General features: G+C 46.8%; 1 protein-coding gene across 1 annotated transcript in view; it reads right to left on the bottom strand.

The window, feature by feature from the left end:
* Positions 1 to 456: 456 nt before the first annotated feature.
* The window catches only part of LOC135557295 (nesprin-1-like), an 86309-nt gene continuing 62643 nt past the window's right edge, over positions 457 to 24122 (bottom strand). The window contains exons 20-51 of the mRNA XM_064990479.1: positions 23844 to 24002; positions 22033 to 22197; positions 21727 to 21861; positions 21342 to 21500; positions 21028 to 21233; positions 20755 to 20863; positions 19110 to 19274; positions 18713 to 18880; positions 16652 to 16816; positions 15880 to 16020; positions 13585 to 13745; positions 13118 to 13274; positions 12396 to 12623; positions 12103 to 12201; positions 11753 to 11926; positions 9129 to 9253; positions 8836 to 8989; positions 8002 to 8669; positions 7675 to 7854; positions 7258 to 7411; positions 6821 to 6979; positions 6034 to 6216; positions 5802 to 5903; positions 5485 to 5688; positions 5010 to 5217; positions 3884 to 3996; positions 3559 to 3764; positions 3151 to 3312; positions 2662 to 2941; positions 2156 to 2331; positions 828 to 1137; positions 457 to 717 (exon numbers count right to left, since the gene is read on the bottom strand). Of these exons, the coding sequence (XP_064846551.1) occupies positions 457 to 717; positions 828 to 1137; positions 2156 to 2331; positions 2662 to 2941; positions 3151 to 3312; positions 3559 to 3764; positions 3884 to 3996; positions 5010 to 5217; positions 5485 to 5688; positions 5802 to 5903; positions 6034 to 6216; positions 6821 to 6979; positions 7258 to 7411; positions 7675 to 7854; positions 8002 to 8669; positions 8836 to 8989; positions 9129 to 9253; positions 11753 to 11926; positions 12103 to 12201; positions 12396 to 12623; positions 13118 to 13274; positions 13585 to 13745; positions 15880 to 16020; positions 16652 to 16816; positions 18713 to 18880; positions 19110 to 19274; positions 20755 to 20863; positions 21028 to 21233; positions 21342 to 21500; positions 21727 to 21861; positions 22033 to 22197; positions 23844 to 24002 (6036 nt within the window). The remainder of the gene's footprint in view (positions 718 to 827; positions 1138 to 2155; positions 2332 to 2661; positions 2942 to 3150; positions 3313 to 3558; positions 3765 to 3883; positions 3997 to 5009; positions 5218 to 5484; positions 5689 to 5801; positions 5904 to 6033; positions 6217 to 6820; positions 6980 to 7257; positions 7412 to 7674; positions 7855 to 8001; positions 8670 to 8835; positions 8990 to 9128; positions 9254 to 11752; positions 11927 to 12102; positions 12202 to 12395; positions 12624 to 13117; positions 13275 to 13584; positions 13746 to 15879; positions 16021 to 16651; positions 16817 to 18712; positions 18881 to 19109; positions 19275 to 20754; positions 20864 to 21027; positions 21234 to 21341; positions 21501 to 21726; positions 21862 to 22032; positions 22198 to 23843; positions 24003 to 24122) is intronic.

The following is a 24122-nucleotide window of genomic DNA, read 5'->3' as shown; positions in this document are numbered from 1 at the left end:
ATTGAGACCCAGCGTGTGAATAAAAATGCAAATCAATATGTTCGCACACATTTTTTCGCCTCTGTAATTGCAGGAGGGATCGACTAACAGGGGAAAATGTGAACAGCAATTTTCTTGTTCCTTTTCACAGGATATTTGAACAATTGAGCTGTCAGAAATGTGTGGAGTACAAAATAGAATATGTCTCACTTGATGTATTGAACAAACTCCACTCTAATGTATCAATAGTTTTGGATGAGAGGCTCTGTTTAATGAGTAAATTAACATGTAGACATTCTATGACAAGAAGCACAAGGTTGTCTAGAGAGATTTATGTATTTACATTTATGTAGTTCTGTCCTTGAGTTGATCTTGCCTGTTAACGTCCTACATTATGCTCTATATTTTTGTGGACCCCAGAAAGAGTAGCTGCTGCTATCGCCACAGCTACTGGGGATCCTAATAAAATACCAAATACTAAAAGCTTAGCCAGTGCAGGTGATGAGTTAGGGAAGTGAAGTGGCTAGGGGTTGATTTAGGACCAGGGTATCGTGTATTCTGGAGTCCTCTTACCCGCACTTCTGATAGCCTCCTCTGTAAAGAGACGGAGTCTCCCAATGTATCAGACCAGCGCTGTAGTTCCTCCCCTGCTGACATCAGCCAATCAGTGAGCTCCCTCACAGTCTCCAGGTACTGCTGGTGTTCCCTGACCACGCCCTCTGATAGTCCCACCCTCTCCTAAAGGATAGGGACAGTCACAAAAATCAATAATCTTAACCAATGGTTCCCCAAAACAACAACATTGGTCAAGATGACGATCCAGCCAACACCACAAACAACTTCCTCACTTCTACGAGTGCTATGAGGTCATCAAACTGCCCCTGCAACTCAGCGCGGGCCTCCTGGCTGAAAGCTGCATCCCCGGTCTTCTTGAAGAGCTCTGCCGCCCTCTCCTCCAGACTGGATAGGGACCCCTGGTGTTCCTGGAGGTCAGCCAGCAGGGTCTGCAGTCTCTCCAGCTGGGAAGCCTTCTCTCTGAGGCCAGGCTGAGGGATGAGAGGGCCACATATGTCCCCCTCCACTGCCTCCAACCAGCACTGCAGCTGGGCCTCACTGTCCAGGTAACACCCCCACTGGGCCACCGTCCACTCCAGGCGACTAGGAGAGATGAGGCGTATGGAATAATACAGAGGTGAGATATATTGTAGATGTGTATTAAAATGTAGACAAATATACAGGCACATTTTATTAGATGGATATCACACACACACACACACACACACACACACACACACACACACACACACACACACACACACACACACACACACACACACACACACACACACACACACACACACACACACACACACACACTGCCACCCCTTGGCTCCCACTAAAAACCCTCCCCTCCTTAAACACACACACACACACACACCCCATGTGAGATCCCTCTTGCTTGCCATCCTCCATTTAGTCCCTAATGAGATCAATCAATTCTAGCAGGAGGGGCACTAACCACTCAATTAACACACACACACACACACACGACAGACACATACACAAAGAGACAAATACTTCTCATTATGTTCGGAACCTAATTGTAATTAATGGTATTTAGACATAAATATGATATGATGAATACAATCCAGAAGAGATCGCTAACACAGGTGGTCTTAAACCACATCTAAGGGTGTGGCATTTGGAAACTCAGTATAACAAAGCCAAAGTCAAGTGATGATTTAATAGGATACATCTAATAGACGTTAATGTTATTGTGGCAATACTGGTCCCATTCCCAGCAGCCTCCAAGCCTGGCAAGCAAGAATAAGCCAGCACTGACCATCAGCTGAAGTGAGGTAAAATCTCAAGATTACAAAACAATCTTTAGGTTATGTTATGGTTATTATCAGATTACTTTAAGTTTGACATTGTGAATGGAATCAATCAATCAAATGTATTTATAAAGCCCTTTTTACATGAGCTGATGTCACAAAGTGTTATACAGAAACCCAGCCTAAAACCCCAAACAGCAAGCAATGCAGATGTAGAAGCACGGTGGCTAGGAAAAACTCTAGAAAGGCCGGAGCCTAGGAAGAAACCTAAAGAGGAACCAGGCTCTGAGGGGTGGCCAGTCTTCTGGCTGTGCCGGGTTGAGACATGGAAGGGTCTCTACCTGTGGCAGCTCATGGCGGTCACCAGCAGCGTGGCCCACACGTCCTCCACTTCCTGCAGCTGAGAGCGGATCACTTCCTGTCCCGCCACCGCACTGTTGCTCCTGATGGCCAATTCACCCTTCCCCACCGCCATGTTCAACTTCACCTCGCCCTCACCCTTCAGAAGCAGGATGTCCTGAATGGATCAACAATAGGGTCAGAGGGGACGATCACTATTATAGTACTGTGTTCAGGCAGGAAGACTTCCAGTACAGAAGTAAACAACAGCGCTCTCTTGTGTCTGATCGAAGAACTGCAGCATTGTATTACTCCAGTCACAGGGTGTGTGGGTGTGTATGCAGAATGCGGAGAGTGTGTGAAAGGATGTGTAAATCAACAAATGTCTTAAATGTGTGTCCGAGTGTGTGTGTGTGTGTGTGTGTGTGTGTGTGTGTGTGTGTGTGTGTGTGTGTGTGTGTGTGTGTGTGTGTGTGTGTGTGTGTGGCACGGCTCCCTCCTTACATACCTGCACTTGCTCCAGCCTCTCTTCCAGCTCCTTTTTGTTGCCCATAGTGCTCCCCAGACTTCCCAGACGCTCCTGGATGTCCTCCAGCCAAAGCCACACCCCATGCAGGGTCTCTCCGAATGCCTGGCTCTCCAGGCACCCTCTCAGGCGCTCCCTGGTCCCCTGCAGCAAGGTCTGGTGGTGGGTCTGGAGCTGGGCTGTGGCCTTCAGCTCCCCTCCACAGCCTCGACCTGCCTCACGCAGAGACTGGGCCTCCTGGCTGAGACGATCCAGAGAACTCCTTGGGGGAGAGAGAGATGGTAAAGCAACATGTTAAAGTGAATTAATGACGGACTAGCATACAGTGCGTGTATATACAGTATGTCAGGTACCGATAATTAAATATAACAACATTACAGCAACATGTACCACCACCATGCCTTATCAAGATGAATGACTCATCTCAGTGCTATTTAAGGCTCTTTAGTTTAGAACACAACACACACAAACCTCTTTGTCAGCAGCTTTCTGTGGATCTCTTCCACTCTTTCCAGCTCGTCAGTGCTGTCAGGGACTCCTGGCTGCTCCTCTCCCCCCAGAGGAGGCTCTCTCTTCAGGCTACGCTCCATCTGTTCCAGCCAGTCCCTTAGTCCCTCCACACGGCCCTCAAACCTGAGGAAGCGGAACAGTGCCAATATGACGACTATAACTAAAACAAGTCAAGTTAGTTAGCTCGTTAGAACACTTTGATATCCTTTGGGAAATGATCTAGCATCAACACAACACAACAACATCATTCTTCTACATTCTCAGAATAAACAGGGTTATTTGTGTTACACAAACTCACACTTACAATACTGGTAGGACAATCTATTCTAGCAGGAGGAGCACCTGCTAGATACACACAAACACACTCACTCTGTCAGTAGGGTGATTCCCTCCTCCAGGTCTTGTTGGGTCTGTCTGCACCCCTCCTTGTACCCCTCCCAGTCCCTCTGGCAGGAGGAGAGGCGCTCTTGCACCTGTCCCAAACCCGCCTTAGGCAGGTGGAGCAGCAGCCTCTCTGCCTCGCCACACACCTGGCCAAGGTGCTGCTCACCCTCCTCCACACGCTCCTGCGCCACCTGGGGGTCAGGAGGGGAAGGGTGGTGAATAGTTTAGAGCAGTACTAAAGCAATATTGCATAGACTAACACAGTAGTAACAATAATGTTAACACAACAGTTAACTATGATTGACAGTACCTTTAGCCTCTCCACCTTGTTTCCCAGGGAGGTGACATCTCCTGATTGGTCAGAACATTCTTTTAGCTCCGCCTTCCGTTCAGAGAGCCAGGAGTTAAACTCTTGAACGACCTCTGCTCAGATGGAAAGAACGAATGAAAGAGAAATAGGATGAGAACAGAAGAGAGAAGGAGTGAACGGATGCGTAAGGGAGAAAATATGGTTGACAAGGTGAAGGGGAAGGAGAATCGAGGCGGATAGAGAGTAGAGGGAGAAAGGGAGAGATTGTGTCAGCGAACAAGGGAGGGCGAGGGAGGAGTGATGCTGTCAGGCAGATGGGATGTGTGGGTGTGTCTGCATGGTGCGGCACATGGTTGCCTTGGCAACAATCCCAAATGACTCCCCTGAGAGCACCGGTGACGAGAGCAACATTACTCTCAGAGGCACAGGTGTGTGTGCGTGTTGCGTGTGTGTGTGCGTGCGTGCCAGACAGTGTGTCAGTGCAGTTTGAGTGTGCCCTGGGGAAAGGCTAATCAAAATGCAATCTAAGGCACCAGTAGCATTTAAAGCAACATGTGATGCTATATGGTACAGATAAAAGGTCTAGCCTAATGGTTAGAGCATTGGACTAGAAACCGGAAGGTTGAAAGTTCAAACCCCTGAGCTGACAAGGTACAAATCTGTCATTCTGCCCCTGAACAGGCAGTTAACCCACTGTTCCTAGGCCGTCATTGAAAATAAGAATTTGTTCTTAACTGACTTGCCTAGTTAAATAAAGGTAAAATACATCAAAACAGGGATCAACCTGTCCTGACTCCTCTAGTATGTATGAGGCAGTATAACACAGCCTTCCTTCCATCCCCAGTGTCCTGATCTATTTTATCATGTCAACTCCTCCTTGGTGTTTTCATGTGTCCTACTTCATGCAATCTATTCGTACATTGTCTCCTGGCTGCTCTGCTATTGTCCATCCACAGAGTCTGTACACAGTAATACAAGCAAGGGTTACAATGGAGAGGGGGCCATTTGGATGGGAGAGAGCAAACAGTGGGAATTGAGTTCATATCTATTTGAAACATACAAAGGGAAATCCACCTTTATAACCTAAACATATCAGCACAAAACCCCAATTTAGCCCTCTGCTCACTGTTGAAACGTAGCTGCAGTGCGTCCTGCAGAGTCCCGCGGGTCCTGGAGCTGAGCTGTGCTGCAGCCTCGGTCTTCTTGGCCAGCAGGGTGAGGTCAGAGGACATATGGGTCAGCTCTTGGGAGGGGTGGGACCTACAGAGTGAACTAAGCGTCTCCCTGGCCATGTCTATATCACCCCTCTGCTGCTGGAGGGCACTTTGGAGATCCTGGTGAGGGGGAAGGGAAGAGAGGGTGTTGACTGTCACTCAGGGGTAGAAATAGAATTCAATATAATCGATTTTTACTAGCTTATGATAGTAAATAACATACCTACAATTGTATTTGAATGGATTTCTGTGAGCATTGAAAGTGATAAACAGCCAAATTCACCATTTGTCAAAGTTCTATACACTCTCTATAAAGCCTGGGAAGGAAACTCCTTCCATCAACATGTGCTATTCTGCTTGGTTGAAATGGAAAGGGTAATATTATACCTTGACTCGAATCATATCCTCTGGTCCGGAGGGTTCCGTCAGGTCAGACAGGGAGCTCTCCACGGTCTCCAGCCGCTCGGCCATCTGGGACATGAGGTCCTCCAGGCGCTGCTTCTGGAAGCTGAAGTAGGTCAGAGAATGTCTGGCCTGGTCAAACACCTCCTGGGCATGACTGATCTTCTTCCTCAGGTCACACTCCATCACCTGAGAGAGACAGGGAGACATATGGTTGACATTCTCCACATGTTGCATGGTTAAGTCTCTTTTTTGCTGAGGATAACTTGTTGAATATCATGACCTCTGAACCTAAAACTCACCTGCAGCTGGATGGGTGTCTCCTGGAGCTTGGCCAGGTCCTGAAGCTTGGTCAGCCTCTCCTGCAAGGCATCCAGCCTCTGTTCTCTCCTCTCCACCTCCGCCTGTTACAACATAGCAAGAGACTCTTTCAGCTGGCATCCTTTGATTTGATTTTAACATTAGGTCTCGCAACAGTGAACAATGTGATGATCTTCATCCATACTAGGACTAGACTGCCCAGCTTGGTCTAACCTGGAAAGTGGCAAGGTGTGTCTCTGTCCCCTGCTTGTCACTAAGATTGGCCACACCCTCAGTGAGGTCAGCGATGGAGGCTGCTGCCCATTGGTCGATATCCCGTTCCATGGTCTTAAGGTCATCCCATAGGGACACACAATGGCCTAGTCTCTCAGCATTGGTCTGGATCCTCTCTGATACCTACAGGACAGGACAGGCCAATAAATGTACCATTTATATACCTGCTAGGGGTGCCAGGTAGCTTAGTGGTTAGAGCATTGGGCCAGTAACAGAGCTGACCAGGTAAAAATCTGTCGTCTGCCCCTGAACAAGGCAGTTAACCCACTGTTCCCCGGTAGGCCGTCATTGTAAATAAGAATGAGTTCTTAACTGACTTTCACAGTTAAATAAAGGTTAAATAAAAAAACATCAGCTTTCAGGATCTGTCTCTGTCTCTTGAGTTATTGGCCTGTAATTAAGAGAAGGAGATAGAGAGAAAGAGGCAATCTTTGTTTTCAAGAGGAAGATAGGGGGGAGAGTGAGAGAGAGAAAGGCAGACAACATGTCTAGACTTGTTGATATTGCACGCTCATTTGTGACAGCTGAGCACTCCGCTGAATCCCACAGGGGGAGAGACAGAGAGACAGAGGGAGAGAAAATGAGAGAGACAAACAAACAAATATGTACAGAGAATGAGCAAAATATTGTGATTTAACAATCTGTTGCCTCCAAAGTGAATTACAAAACCATCTACACCCAGAAGAAATGAAACCCTCAGCTCTCTTCCTCATCCTAGCTCCCTCACCTGCAGCCACTGGTCCCTGAGTGTGTCCATGCCTCTCTGGATGCTGTCGGAGCTACAGTGTGGCACGTTTGCCAGCTCTCTCTGCAGGTCCTCTCCTGAACTGATGAACAGGTCCATGTCCTCCTGTCTTCCTCTCAGCTCAGCTATCACTGCCTCGTGCTATTGAGACAAGAGAGAAAAGGTGTAATGACAACACTTCACCACTAGGTGGAAACCACAGCATAGATATTATCACAAGAGCATCGTAGGCCTACTGTACTACATGAACTATATGACTACACTTTTTCAGACTGTATAAGGCATTGCTATAACTGTATTACAAGCATGTGAAATATTGATATACCTGCTATTGTATCAGTATCATTCAATACAGTACAGTAGATAGGACTCTACTGCTGGAAAATGGTTGGACCACAGTTAATCACAGTGTGACTGACCCGTGAGAGTATTCTCTTGGCCTCCTCTGGGTTGTGGTTGTGGTCAGGCTGGTTATGAGTGACGGTCAAGGCGTTCTCTACAGTGGAACTGAGGGTGGACCTGAGGGAATGGAAGTGGCGTAGCAGCTCCACCAGGAGTCCACACTGCTCCTGACTGGAGGGGGAGAGACAACATTGACAACTTGATGTAACTAAGACTAAACAGGAAACAATCCTCTCTGGACAAAATGGAAAATATGTAGAAAACCTTTTGTTAATTGACACGGATATTGAAACAATGCACCGAGACCCTAGCTACTGCTCCATGTTCATCATCGTGAGCTTACTGACACAATAACAAATGCTGGATCTACTACACCACCCAACCAACCATTCTCTCCCCCACTCCCTTCCTCACCCATCCTCACCCATCCTCACCCATCAGTGATGATCTTCCTAACGTTCTCCCAGGCTGTTTCCACCAGGCCCACCTCCCTGAGTGCCTCCCCAGCCAGCTCACTGTCTCTCTGGGCCAGCTGGCTTCCCCTCTCCCTCAGCCACTGCTGGGAATGCTGCAGAGACTGAAGCTCATCCTCCAACTGGACAAAGAATCGCAGACTGGGGAGAAGAGACGGGGGACAGTGGGGATTTAACTCAATATATTCATCATAGAGTATATAAACCATAAAATGAGATGTAAACTAATGTATTTTGGTTGTATTCTTCCCCTGGCAGTGTCTTGATTATGAGAGATATTAGTTGTACCGGTTCTGAAAGGCTTGTACGCTGCTCTCTCTGGCCCCCTCCTGCCTGGCCCTCTCCTCCAGCTCCCTCAGACTCCTCATCACCTCCTCCCTCCTCTCCCTGAAGGAGGTCCACAGTGCCCCCAGGGCCTCCGCCTGGCTCTGCCTCCACCCCAGGCCTCGCTGCACCCCCTCCAGGGCCACCATGAGGGCCACAGCCTGGCCCCTGCACGACGTCCTCCCCTGGCCGGGACCTTGACCCAGACCCCCCTCCCTGGAGCCTTTCCACTCCGCCCCACTCAGGTGGAGGTGGGCCTTGCTGAGCCTCCCATCCAACCCCACTGCCTGGGCCTCCAGACGGGCCACATCCCCGGCCACCTCTCCCAGCGTGTGGTGCAGCTCCTCAGCCTTCGAACGGTCCCAGCTCCCCCTGCCCTCCACAGCCTCCCGGAGGCCCCTGACCTCCCCGGCTGCAGCTCCATGGCTCTGGAGGAAGACCCCCAGCTCAGCCAGGCTCTCTCCACGGAGAAGGAGCAGGTGTTGGGCTTCGCTGAGGGGCTGCAGGCAGTCCTCCCTCTGGCCCTGGAGCTGCTGCTGGGCCTCTGGGGAGGAGAAGGAGAGGAGGGAGGACTCTCTCTGCTGCAGGGTCTCTCTCAGGGCTGTCTGCTCCTGGAGGGACTCCTCATGCTCCTGGGAAAGGCAGTGAAGAGTTTAGCCTAAAAGTTTCAACATCAACATTCACGTACAAATTCATTATCTATTCTACAGGATCGATCCTTGTCATCTCAAAGGGATACTTGGTGTGTTTATAGCACAATTAAGACACAATTCAGGCAACAAACGTAGTCTAACTCACCTTGACCTGGGTGACAGCAGCCTGCAGGTCAGCTATGTTGACCTGGGAATTCGTTCTGAGTACAGACAGGAAGTTCTCGCTCCACTGGGTGAGGGTCAGCAGGGCCTCGTCAAAGAGCTCCACCTGAGACAGGTGTGTCTGCAGCTGCTGCAGCCTGCAGAGGAGAGAGGTGTAAGGGTATGTGCGCCAAGGGTAAACTCCTGGATTATGGCCTTGATGGAAATCCTACTTTGGTCATCTGTATATTTACTGTAGGTGTGTTATGTCAGGTGGTACACAACACACGTCCTTACCTTTGTGTTATACTGTTTTTCATTGAGGTGCTTCTCTCCTCCAGCTGTGTAATGTCATCAGTGAGTTCTCTGACCCGCCCCTCTGGTGCTGTAGGGTAGAGACACGCCCCCAAACTCACCACACCCTGCAGAAAAGCTTCATGGGACTGCAAATCACTCTGCAATTCCTGTAATGTCATAAAATATGATTAAATATGTACAATAATTATGATTTAGTTATTGAAATATGATTATGGATTGTTAACACTTTTACCTGTACAGTTTGCAGCTCATTCATCAGCTCTGCTTTGCCTGAAGGGAGGAGTTGAGTGTCTGGACAGCAGACAGACTCACATCTGTCTAACCAGGATCTGAGACTGGAACTCTCCTTCTCATACCTGAGACAAACAGGACAGAGGACACTTTTAAATACCGGACAGGAAATAAGGTCTAGTACAATTGGTAGCAAGAATATTTACCCGAGTCACACCTCCTAGTTCATAATATAATATTACTCACACACACACACACACACACACACACACACACACACACACACACACACACACACACACACACACACACACACACACACACACACACACACACACACACACACACACACACACACACACACACACAGCTGTTTCCCGAGCAGGGAAACAGCGCCCCTCCGTCTCATTAAGGGCAGCCCATGTGTCTGATGATGTCTGGACCAAAGATGTATGACATGTTGCCGCCATAGTATTTGATTGATTGACGCCAGCAAGCATTTGGCTTCCCTTGATAAAAAAAAATATATATAAAAAATTAGCCAATCAGCGTTGAGCTGAGCTCAATTGTGGGTTGTCCTGTTGCAGCAAAATGCCCCCCAAGGGAGGCCAGTTTGGATTTTGCTTCAGACCAATCAAATCACATCCAAAGCAAAACGTCATTGTCAGAAACTTTCTGTTTCTGGTCTGCTTGTGTTGATGTCCTGCAGTAGCTAGCTTGTGTTGATGTCCTGCAGTAGCTAGCTTGTGTTGATGTCCTGCAGTAGCTAGCTTGTGTTGATGTCCTGCAGTAGCTAGCTTGTGTTGATGTCCTGCAGTAGCTAGCTTGTGTTGATGTCCTGCAGTAGCTAGCTTGTGTTGATGTCTTGCAGTAGCTAGCTTGTGTTGATGTCCTGCAGTAGCTGGCTTGTGTTGATGTCCTGCAGTAGCTAGCTTGTGTTGATGTCCTGCAGTAGCTAGCTTGCTAAATCGGCCCTTTCCTAAGCCATGGATGGAGATGGGGATTTGGACTTAATTCTCTGTACAGGCCAATGATTATGACCACGGTTCTGATCTAACCATAGATTTTTATATCGTGCCACTGGCCTGAGACGATTGAAGTTCAATATGTAGCTAGCTAGCTTAGCTGGTTCATTGTTGCCAATGCGAGGAAGTCAGGCTAGCAAGCATTTTAGCTCGGTAGCTTATGACAACACTGTATGACAGAGCCATAGACCGTTTTGACAACATGAAAGAGAGGAGGAAGACATTGGAGTTCAACTAGTCTACAAGTAGATTCAAAAAATGTTTTTACTTGTGCACACGCAAACATGCAAACACGCACACACACACACACACACACACACACATACAAAAATTAGTACCATGGACAGCCACATGATATTTAGCAACGTTGATTGGACTACATTTCTAAGTTTATTTTCAGTGTATTAAACTAAGCATATATAGCCTTGTTGATTTGATGATGTTTAAATGTTTAAGTGTAAATGGTGCTGGAACAGCGAAGGCAGGGCTCCTGTTGTCTTTGAGCTGACTTGTGGTAACTCTGTGGTTCTAAATCAGTAGTTGTTTAGTAAACTGTGTAAAACATTAACTTGACCATGCTACAGATGATTTAACTGTTGGTATGAAATGTTTGCTTTGTGGACTTGACGGGACAGATGTTGCTTTCCGGTTTTGTGATGAAACAGACATATGTGTGGTTGAATTTATTCCGCCACTGTGTGACTGTGGTCTTTGTTGTCTCTGCATTATTGCATATCACTGTGGCGTATGAACGAATGCGTTGTAGGGCAAACAATGCAATTATCACAACATAGGTTGTAATATGGCTTTTTTACTGGCTTGACTTCCCTAGTGATTTTACACCCACACACACACACACACACACACACACACACACACACACACACACACACACACACACACACACACACACACACACACACACACACACACACACACACACACACACACACACACACACACACACACACACACACACACACACTTCCATTATGATTGGGCAGGCCATGTCTGTGTATTACTGCTGTCTGTCAATGACAGGGACATAAAGGGACAGTCCTATCTCTCTACAGCACCCAGTACTGCACTACTAATCCCCAATACAAAACCTCCAGGGTACCAGATGAGGTCTCCTGTACACACACACACACACACACACACACACACACACACACACACACACACACACACACACACACACACACACACACACACACACACACACACACACACACACACATACCTACACACACACACACACACACACACAGACATGCATACACACACACACACACACACACACGCACGCACGCACACACACACGTCTCCTTACTTTTGCCATAGTACCAGCAGTTTCTCCAGTGTAGCCTGTTTCTCTGCAGCCTGCTCTATGTATTCTCCCTGGTCCTTCTGGAGGTTAGCCACCTCTCCCTCCAGCAGATCCCCTTTACCCAGCCTCTTTTTCCCCAAGCACAGTGCCACCAGCCTGGGCTTCAGCTGCTCCAAGGCCTGGACTACGTCCTGGAAGAGTTGCCAACATACAAATGTAATGTACGCACAAACAACTGTGACTACCATATCTTATCCTATCGGTCATAACATGATACACATGTCATATGCAATCATTTTTGTTGGTGTAACAGTGTAGACACATTATCTTGTAGTACAGCATGCTGAGAAAGAGGGTCATTCTGCACCATATGGTCCTGGAGAACTCTGTAGGTCTCTGAGGAGGATGTACAGCAGGTGATGGTGATGTCCAGCTTCTCTTTGAGGTCAACCATCGTTGTCTTCACCTGATCAAGACATCATTCAAAATCACCACTTACTACACTGTACTAACACATATATAATTTACAGTAAACCAGATATAATGTCCAAATCTTAACTTGAGATAAGTGTACGAAACGTGGACTTTTGCATACATCATGCATTAAAGTCAGTGGGAGATTGCCGTGGAAATTCTAGTCACCATAGAGGTTTGTGTTACCTGTTCCAGGTTGTTGTTAAACCTCTGCCTGCAGGTGGCGCTCTGGTTGAGCTGTCCCCCCAGCTGCTCTACGCTCTCCTTAAGCTCCTCCCAGTACCGCTCCATCTGAGCCAGCCGCGCCCGGATACGCCCCGCCTCCCCAGGGGTCACAAACCCTGACAGAGCCTCTGACTCCACCTCCAGGTGGGACAAGATGGCTGCCCTCTCTTCTAGTCTTGCTCCAACAAACTGAGAAAGAAAGAAAGTGATAAGCAAGAGAGAGAGAGAGAGAGAGAGAGAGAGAGAGAGAGAGAGACAGACAGAGAAAGAAAGAGAAAGAGGGAAGACAGAGAGAGAGAGAGAGAGAGAGAGAGACAGGGGAGACAGATAGAGAGTGAGAGATACAAGTCAAAGTAGATCCCAATAGGGCTATTAGATCAGTCTCTACAGTCTCTGTTCACATACTATCTGAAACGTGTGTGTAGAAACTGGGACCCACAGTGGTAAAGACTGCTGCAGGCCATTCATTAAACAGTCTTCCAAGTGATGCTCTGATCGTGATCAAAGCACAGACTGCTTCTTGTCTCTATGTAATGGAGTGTGAATGGAAGGGAGGAATAGTAGAAAGGATAGTATGACGCTGTGATAATAAACTGCCTTTCTCCCCCACACACACACACACACACACACACACACACACACACACACACACACACACACACACACACACACACACATCATACCTCCACTGTGCCGATGTGTTTCTCAAGGGGGTCTGAGGAGGAGTTGGAGTCCACAGTGTCCAGCTCTCGCTCCCTCTCTGAGATCCAGGAGGAGAAGGAGTCTGACTCCCTGATGAAACGCTCCCACCAAACACACACCATCTCCAGCAGGTCAACACTGCAAAACAAGGACAGGAGAAGAGTCATAATCTGGAACAGACACGTGCCCACACACATACACAAACACAGACACAGACACACACACACACACACACACACACACACACACACACACACACACACACACACACACACACACACACACACACACACACACACACACACACACACACACACACACACACACACACACACACCCAACCATTCCACTACAGTATTGCTACAACTGAATAGGATGAAACCGAAAAAAAATACTGTGCATGTGAATATATCTGGAAAGTAAGTCAAAAGGAGGGAGACATCCTTACTTCTTCTTGAGGCTGGCCTCCAGTTGTGTGACTTGTTGTGTGGCCTGCTGGGCTTGCTGCTGTAGGAGGGTCTGGTTCTTAGGACCCAACTGAATCTCTGCTGCCTTCCTCGACAGGGAGTCTGTCTGTACCACATACTCCACACTCTTCTTATGGAGCCCCTGCAAACAAATTGATACAGTGCCTTCAGAAAGTGTTCACACCCAACTGACTTTTTCTACATTTTGTTGTGTTACAAAGTGGAATTAAAATGGATTTCATTGTGATTTTTTTGGTCAACGATATAAACAAGTATACTTTGTAATGTCAAAATAGAAAGGAAATGATAGCATTTGTTAAAAATTAATGAAAAATAATACACTAATATAACTTCATTAGATAAGTATTCCCCTTAGTAACCCCCTGAGCCAATACATGTTAGAATCACCTTTGGCAGCGATTACAGTCTTTCTGAGTATGTATCTAAGAGCTTTACACACTTGGATTGTGCAACATTTGCCCATTATTCTTTTCAAAATTCATCAAGCTCTGTCAAATTGGTTGTTGCTCAGTGCTAGACAACCATTTTCAGGTCTTATCATAGATTTCCAAGCAGATTTAAGTTAAAACTATAACTCGGCCACTCAGAATCATTCACTGCCTTCTTGGTAAGTAACTCCTGTGTAGATTTGGCCTTGTGTTGTAGGTTATTGTCCTGCTGAAAGGTGAATTCATCTCCCAGTGTCTGGTGGAAAGCAGACTGAACCAGGTTTTCCTCAAGGATTTTGCCTGTGCTTATATCGATACGGTTTATTTTTCATCCTGAAAAACTCCCCAGTCCCTAACGATTACAAGCGTATCCATTACATGATGCAGCCGCCACTATGCTTGTAAATATGAAGAGTGGTACTCAGTAATGTTTTGTTTTTGGATTTGCCTCAAACATAACACCTTGTATTCAGGACAAAAAGTTAATTTCTCTGCCACATTTTTTTGCAGTATTACTTTAGTGCCTTATTGCAAACGGGATGCATGTTTTGCAGTATTACTTTAGTGCCTTATTGCAAACGGGATGCATGTTTTGCAGTATTACTTTAGTGCCTTATTGCAAACGGGATGCATGTTTTGCAGTATTACTTTAGTGCCTTATTGCAAACGGGATGCATGTTTTGCAGTATTACTTTAGTGCCTTATTGCAAACGGGATGCATGTTTTGCAGTATTACTTTAGTGCCTTATTGCAAACGGGATGCATGTTTTGCAGTATTACTTTAGTGCCTTATTGCAAACGGGATGCATGTTTTGCAGTATTACTTTAGTGCCTTATTGCAAACGGGATGCATGTTTTGCAGTATTACTTTAGTGCCTTATTGCAAACAGGATGCATGTTTTGGAGTATTTTTATTATGTACAGGTTTCCGTCTTTTCGTCTTTTCACTCTGTCATTTCGGTTAGTATTGTGGAGTAACTACAATGTTGTTGATCCATCCTCTGTTTTCTCCTATCACAGCCATTAAACTCTGTAACTGTTTTAAAGTCACCATTGGCTTCATGGTGAAATCCCTGAGTGGTTTCCTTCTTCTCCGGAAACTGAGTTAGGAAGGACGCCTGTATCTTTCTAGTGACTGGGTGTATTGTTACACCATCCACAGTGTAATTAATAACTTCACCAGGCTCAAAGGGATATTCAATGTCTGCTTCTTTTTTTATCCATCTCCCAAGACGTGCCCTTCTCTGCAAGGCATTAAAAACCTCCCTGGTCTTTGTGATTGAATCTGTATTTTAAATTCTCTGCCCGACTGAGGGACCTTACAGATAATTGTATATGTGGGGTACAGAGATGAGGTAGTCATTCAAGGTAGTTCATGTTAACACTATTATTACACACAGAGTGAGTCCATACAAGTAATTTTGTGACTTGTTAAGCTAATTTTTACTTCTAAACTTGTTTAGGCTTGTCATAACAAAAAGGTTGAATATATAATGACTCAAGACATTTCAGCTTTTCATTTTTTATGAATTTGTAAAAACGTCCAAAAACCTAATTTGACTTTGACATTCCAGAGTATTGTGTGTAGGCCAGTGACAACAAATCTCAATTTAATATTTTTTTTATTCAGGCTGTAACACAACAAAATGTGGACAAAGTCAAGGAGTGTGAATGCTTTCTGAAGGCTCTGTATGTATCATGCATACAGCTGTAAACCGACTAATATACACTGTGCTTGTGGTCATTGTCCATTTTTATGATCATCATTCATTTGAATTTGTATATATGCCCAGACGCACACACTGGATGTATCTCTAACAGACTTACCTTGGTACACCCCAGCTCAGTCCTGAGGCTGTCCAGGCTGCTGAAGATGAGTTCCCTCTGTAAGACAGGGCTGGTACTGCTGACAAACTGCCATACTGCCTCTCTCTCTGCGTCAAACTCCTGCCATGCACCCAGAGTCGCCTGAGGATCCCACACAGATATCGTTGAATACAAATACAACATACAGTATGTGGACACACACACACACAAGGTTCAGTAGGTTACTTTCTGAATGTAATCTGTTACAGTTACTTGTTATTTGTCCAAAATTGTAATCAGTAAGTAACTTTTGGATTACCCCAAATCAGTAACGTAATCTAATTACTTTAAGTTACTTTGGGATTACTTTCCCTTTAAGAGGCATTAGAAGAAGACAAAAAGGATCCATTAAACACATTTGGTGTGTCATCACAATGGTCTCTGACTTGTGGTCAGACTCAGTCTGGTAGAACAAACTTAAACTTGCACCTTTTTTCAATGATTAATTGAATGTCATTGAGAAAACAGAAAGGAGTCATAATGTATTTTTTCGCAAACATCCTTTCTGAATTTAAAAGTTATCCAAGAACATGTTTACTTGAAACCCAAGGATATGAAAAAAACGTGTAAGTCAAAAACACAGCACATAGATCAATGGCAAGTTAACGTAGGACAAAGACCAATCATTGATCAGGGAAGGTGCATGTGCTGAAAGATCAATGGGAAGACATGCACGTGCATTTCAACACAGCCACGTGTGTGAATACAGTGTAGTTTATCCAGAGACTTGTACCTGCAGATTGTGCTCCTGGGCCCCTACTTTGCGGTCCACCTCTCTGAAAGCACCCTCTAGTTCCCGTAGTGAGCTACTAAGCCCCTCCGCCTTCTGCAGCTGGCGACAGTGAGCGACTAGTAGCTCTGCCTTCTTCCTGTCGGTCTGCAGACGCTTCAGGTGCTGCTGTTGACGCACAGAGAGACAAAGACAGGAAGACAGACACAGAGAGACAAAGACAGGGAGACAGACACAGAGAGACAAAGACAGGGAGACAGACACAGAGAGACAAAGACAGGGAGACAGACACAGAGAGACAAAGACAGGGAGACAGACACAGAGAGACAAAGACAGGGAGGCAGACACAGAGAGACAAAGACAGGGAGACAGACACAGAGAGACAAAGACAGGGAGACAGACACAGAGAGACAAAGACAGGGAGACAGACACAGAGAGACAAAGATAGGGAGACAGACACAGAGAGACAAAGACAGAGAGACAAAGACAGGGTGACAGACACAGAGAGACAAAGACAGGGAGGCAGACACAGAGCGACAAAGACAGGGAGACAGACACAGAGAGACAAAGACAGGGAGACAGACACAGAGAGACAAAGACAGGGAGACAGACACAGAGAGACAAAGACAGGGAGACAGACACAGAGAGACAAAGACAGGGAGACAGACACAGAGAGACAAAGACAGGGAGACAGACACAGAGAGACAAAGACAGGGAGACAGACACAGAGAGACAAAGACAGGGAGACAGACACAGAGAGACAAAGACAGGGAGGCAGACACAGAGAGACAAAGACAGGGAGACAGACACAGAGAGACAAAGACAGGGAGACAGACACAGAGAGACAAAGACAGGGAGACAGACACAGAGAGACAAAGATAGGGAGACAGACACAGAGAGACAAAGACAGAGAGACAAAGACAGGGAGACAGACACAGAGAGACAAAGACAGGGAGACAGACACAGAGAGACAAAGACAGGGCGACAGACACAGAGAGACAAAGACAGGGAGAGAGACACAGAGAGACAAAGACAGGGAGACAGACACAGAGAGACAAAGATAGGGAGACAGACACAGAGAGACAAAGACAGGGAGACAGACACAGAGAGACAAAGACAGAGAGACAAAGACAGGGAGACAGACACAGAGAGACAAAGACAGGGAGACAGACACAGAGAGACAAAGACAGGGAGGCAGACACAGAGAGACAAAGACAGGGAGACAGACACAGAGAGACAAAGATAGGGAGACAGACACAGAGAGACAAAGACAGGGAGACAGACACAGAGAGACAAAGATAGGGAGACAGACACAGAGAGACAAAGACAGGGAGACAGACACAGAGAGACAAAGACAGGGAGACAGACACAGAGAGACAAAGATAGGGAGACAGACACAGAGAGACAAAGACAGGGAGACAGACACAGAGAGACAAAGACAGGGAGACGAACACAGAGAGACAAAGACAGGGAGACAGACACAGAGAGACAAAGACAGGGAGACAGACACAGAGAGACAAAGACAGGGAGAGAGACACAGAGAGACAAAGACAGGGAGACAGACACAGAGAGACAAAGATAGGGAGACAGACACAGAGAGACAAAGACAGGGAGACAGACACAGGGAGACAAAGACAGGGAGACAGACACAGAGAGACAAAGACAGGGAGACAGACACAGAGAGACGAAGATAGGGAGACAGACACAGAGAGACAAAGACAGGGAGACAGACACAAAGAGACAAAAAATGAAAGTCAGAGAGAAAATCAACGTGTTGAAGAGGATCAGTTTGAGCAAGGTGAAGCACAGAATCGCTAATCTTCTAAGTAGTGTTTTGGGATGCAAGGTGATTTGTATATCAGTGATTCTGATTGTGCAGTCCGACTGCAATGCAGTGTAGTCGATCTCAAACACACACAATGGCTTTATGAGACATTATAGTTACACAGTAGGAATGTGTTTTTTAAATGTTTAATTACCACCCCTCCCACAGCCCACCCCTCCCTCAGCCCACCTCTCCCTCAGCCCACCCCTCCCTCAGCCCACCCCTCCCTCAGCCCCTACCTGGTGTATGAGGAGCAGCTGCCTGGCCTCCTCTGGGTTCTCTGCCTCCAGGATCCTGCTGGTCTGCTCCTGAGCCTCCCTCCGAGCCCTGAGAACCTCCTCCAGAGCACAACGCACATCCTCCCTCAGCTCCTCACTGTGGACCCTCACAGACCCCTCCTGACCCCACTGAGACGAAGTGAGCGGAGAGAGGAGGAGAGAGAGGCAGGTCCTTAAAACATACTGTATACTGGTATATAACACAGACTAGACCAGCATAATAACATTATAATAGAGCAGGGATCACCAGTTCACTTTATAGATAGGCAAGGAAGTTACAAAGATCAGTCTCTCAATTCTGACCTTCATGACAAGAGGACAATTGTATCGCCATAACTAAAAAAATAAGATGGTTTACCTCCAAGAGAGAGGAGAGGAGGGCGGTGAGGTCAGAGGAGAGTTTGGCCAGGGCAGCCCTCTGTCTAATAGCCTCCACCTCAGGACTGACCTCTGTCAGTACAGCCAGACGACTATTCAGCCAGGACAGGCTCTCCTCCTGCCCCTCGGCTGCCCTCTGGAGCTCCTACGGGAGGGGGGTTGGAGGATGACAGAATTTGGGGTAGAAAGGGAGGGGAGATTGAGGAGTAGAGAGGGAGAGGTATGGGATGAAGGGTGACGGGTAGGAGGAGAGAGGAATGGGTAGACACGGAGATATGAAAAGGGGATAGAGTGGGAGAGATTGAGATGTATGGGAAGGGGATAGAGTGGGAGAGATTGAGAGGTATGGGATGAAGGGTAGGAGGAGATATGAAATGGGGATAGAGTGGGAGAGATTGAGAGGTATGGGAAGGGGATAGAGTGGGAGAGATTGAGAGGTATGGGAAGGGGATAGAGTGGGAGAGATTGAGAGGTATGGGAAGAGGATAGAGTGGGAGAGATTGAGAGGTATGGGAAGAGGATAGAGTGGGAGAGATTGAGAGGTATGGGAAGAGGATAGAGTGGGAGAGATTGAGAGGTATGGGAAGAGGATAGAGTGGGAGAGATTGAGAGGTATGGGAAGAGGATAGAGTGGGAGAGGGAGAGGTATGGGAAGGGGATAGAGTGGGAGAGATTGAGAGGTATGGGAAGGGGATAGAGTGGGAGAGATTGAGAGGTATGGGAAGGGGATAGAGTGGGAGAGATTGAGAGGTATGGGAAGAGGATAGAGTGGGAGAGATTGAGAGGTATGGAAAGAGGATAGAGTGGGAGAGATTGAGAGGTATGGGAAGGGGATAGAGTGGGAGAGATTGAGAGGTATGGGAAGAGGATAGAGTGGGAGAGGGAGAGGTATGGGAAGGGGATAGAGTGGGAGAGATTGAGAGGTATGGGATGAAGGGTAGGAGGAGATATGAAAAGGGGATAGAGTGGGAGAGATTGAGAGGTATGGGAAGGGGATAGAGTGGGAGAGATTGAGAGGTATGGGAAGGGGATAGAGTGGGAGAGATTGAGAGGTATGGAAAGAGGATAGAGTGGGAGAGATTGAGAGGTATGGGAAGGGGATAGAGTGGGAGAGATTGAGAGGTATGGGAAGGGGATAGAGTGGGAGAGATTGAGAGGTATGGGAAGAGGATAGAGTGGGAGAGATTGAGAGGTATGGGAAGGGGATAGAGTGGGAGAGATTGAGAGGTATGGGAAGGGGATAGAGTGGGAGAGATTGAGAGGTATGGGAAGAGGATAGAGTGGGAGAGATTGAGAGGTATAGGAAGGGGATAGAGTGGGAGAGATTGAGAGGTATGGGAAGAGGATAGAGTGGGAGAGATTGAGAGGTATGGGAAGGGGATAGAGTGGGAGAGATTGAGAGGTATGGGAAGGGGATAGAGTGGGAGAGATTGAGAGGTATGGGAAGGGGATAGAGTGGGAGAGATTGAGAGGTATGGGAAGGGGATAGAGTGGGAGAGATTGAGAGGTATGGGAAGAGGTAGTAGTAAAGATGGAGAGGTTCTGCATCAATGAGGAAATGGAATTCATTGCATTCTTAACTATAACCTCTGTGGTAATTCTGGGATATAGCACATCTTGCTCACCTGGACAGTAGTATCCACCTGTTCCTGGTGGGAGCGATCTCTGGCTCTCTCCCTCAGGAGCCTCACCTGGCTTCTCTGAGACAACAGCCAATCAGAGAGCTCTGAGAACCTGGATCAAGGGGGATTTGTTTCCCTACATTATCACATTATTTATTTACAAGTAAGGTACTTCACATCAGCATAATTAAAAATGTATATATTTTTGAGATTGGAGAAACCCTCGTTACTTTGGACAGATTTCACAGAGAAACGTCTATCTCTGTCCCCTCTCACCTGTCATTCCACTCCTTCCACTGGGAGTGCTGCTGCAGCTTCAGGTGGGTGGCCTCTATCTGACCTTTGACGTCTGCCAGGGCCCTCCTGGTGGAGTCCAGGATTTGTCTAGCCGGGTCGTTGTCAGGGAGTGTCTGACAGAGCTCCTTCATGTTGCCTATGCTCTTCTCACACACACTGAGAGGTGCTTTCTCCCTGAAGAAGGCCTAAGGATAGACCCATAATGGTGTGGTTAGTTAGAGTGAACTCATTCCTGCCCCTATCTCCAGCCTTCCTTCAATACCTCCCTCACTCTCTCTCCCTCCTTCTCTCACCCTGTGTTCTCTGATGACTGTCTCGCTGCCTGTGGTGGTCAGTGCTTGGATCTCTCTGGCCAGCTCCGCCCTGCACTCCTGTAGGACGGCCCCTGCCCGGCCTCGCTCTGCCTCCACCTTCAGACGCTGCAGGTGAAACGGCGCCTCCATCTGGATGTCCTGCAGAAGCACAGGGACACAGAGAGACTAAATGGACATTGTTTTTCAGAGCATACAGAGAGACAAGGACTTACACAAGGATAAAGGAACATCAGTCCAGGAAGATGCTCTACAAGATGGCTGCTATTGTACCCCCATGTAATATCATGTAGCACTTTACGCCTTTCATGAAGACTGACATTACTACTATTGTATGTATGAACGTGATCAAACTTTGCTGTCTGACCTTCCACTGTTTGTGCAGCGTCCTGACAGTGTCCTGCAGCGCCTGCTGCTCCTCCTCAGGCAGGATGTCTGTCAGATCGTCACAGGCCTTTAAGAACACACTCAGGACCCGCTGGTCTAGCTGCCCAAAGAACTCCTGAACGGAATTAACAGAAAAAGTCAGAGGGGGAGCAAAAAATGATTTCATTTTATTATTGTATTTTCTTAATCATTTCAAATAGTCTCGATAGTCTCAAATGAATCTCTAAAAGGGATTCCTCCCACTCATCTAAACTGAGTAAGGTTGGTGTTTTTCTTCTAGTCTTACGCTTTGTTTTTTCAGCAGCTCCTCTGCGTTTCCCTCCTCTCTCAGGGAGGTGGTTGCCACCTTCAGCACTCTCTCCAGCTCCTGACGAGACTCCTCAAACCTCCTCCTCATGGTGCTGTTGGCCTCCTCCTGCCTCCTCCACTCCCCCACCTCCTTCAACAGACCCTTGGAGGGAAGAGCACAAAGGGTGGTAAAGATGTAGTGATGCTGCGTGTGTAATGTAGTTACTGTAGTTGTATGTGACCTCTAACTGACAATCATCTTTGATCAAGTCAATATTTTCAGTTTTCAAAATTGTTAATGTGAGCACCCGAGTCGGAAATCTTGTGCGAAACAATCTTGAACCCCAATTTTCCTGGTCTGGAAATGCTCATCTCTGCTCTGATGTTTTTTAAAATAAAAAAAACCCAACTTTTAATCAATTAAGAACAAATACTTAATTACAATGGTGGCCTGGCAAGAGGCCTCCTGTAGGGACTGGGGCTGGGATAAAACATGTAAAAGTAGGACAAAACACACACCATGACAAAAGAGACACCGAAACAATTACATAGAGAGAGACCTAAGACAACAACACAACATGGTTACAACACAAAATGACAGCAACACAACATAACAACAACACAACATGACAACACAATATAGTAGCAACATAACATGACAATAACACAACATAGCAGCAACACAACATAGCAGCAACACAACATGGCAGCAACACAACATGGCAGCAACACAACATGGCAACACAACATAGTAGCAACATAACATGACAATAACACAACATGATAGCAACACAACATGACAACACAACATGACAGCAACACAACATGACAACACAACATGGCAGCAACACAACATGACAACACAACATGGCAGCAACACAACATAACAACAACACAACATGGCAGCAACACAACATGGCAGCAACACAACATGACAGCAACACAACATAACAACAACACAACATGGCAGCCATACAACATGACCACACAACTTGGCAGCAACACAACATAACAACAACACAACATGGCAGCAACACAACATGACAGCAACACAACATGACAGCAACACAACATAACAACAACACAACATGGCAGCCATACAACATGACCACACAACTTGGCAGCAACACAACATAACAACAACACAACATGGCAGCAACACAACATGACAGCAACACAACATAACAACAACACAACATGGCAGCCATACAACATGACCACACAACATGGCAGCAACACAACATGGCAGCAACACAACATGGCAGCAACACAACATAACAAAAACACAACATGGCAGCAACACAACATGGCAGCAACACAACACAACATGACAACACAACATGACAACACAACATGACAGCAACACAACATGACAACACAACATGGCAGCAACACAACATAACAACAACACAACATGACAACACAACATGACAGCAACACAACATGGCAACACAACATAGTAGCAACACAACATGACCACACAACATGGCAGCCATACAACATGACCACACAACATGGCAGCAACACAACATGACAATAACACAACATGGCAGCAACACAACATGGCAGCAACACAACATGACAACACAACATGGCAGCCATACAACATGACCACACAACTTGGCAGCAACACAACATGACAACACAACATGACAACACAACATGGCAGCCATACAACATGACAACACAACATGGCAGCAGCACACCATGGTAGCAGCACAAACATGGCACAAATATTGTTAGGCACAGCCAACATTACGCAATGTCATGGGTAGTTCCTATATGACACCTGAGTACAGTAATGCTAACTTGTGCAGAGGTCTGAATCTCGGCCACTCTCTTCTGCAGGAGGGTCTGGTCGAAGTTCCTCAGGGCCTTGCTGGAGGAGAGCGTCCTCTGCAGGGAGTGGAGGTTCCTCTCAATCACAGATAAACACATCTTACAGCTCTGCTGCTGGCTCAGGAGGTCCTGGGGGAGCAGAGGGAGTGCAGTAGATATATAAACTCACCCAAAGTGGGATATACAGACTCACTTTTATTTATACACAACCATACACACACAGAAAAGGACACACACACAAAGACACAT

Source organism: Oncorhynchus masou, chromosome 16 (genome assembly GCF_036934945.1).
Source record: "Oncorhynchus masou masou isolate Uvic2021 chromosome 16, UVic_Omas_1.1, whole genome shotgun sequence".
Taxonomy (NCBI): domain Eukaryota; kingdom Metazoa; phylum Chordata; class Actinopteri; order Salmoniformes; family Salmonidae; genus Oncorhynchus; species Oncorhynchus masou.
The sequence above is the reverse complement of the archived record's forward strand: the minus strand, read 5'-3'. Positions and strand labels throughout refer to the sequence as shown.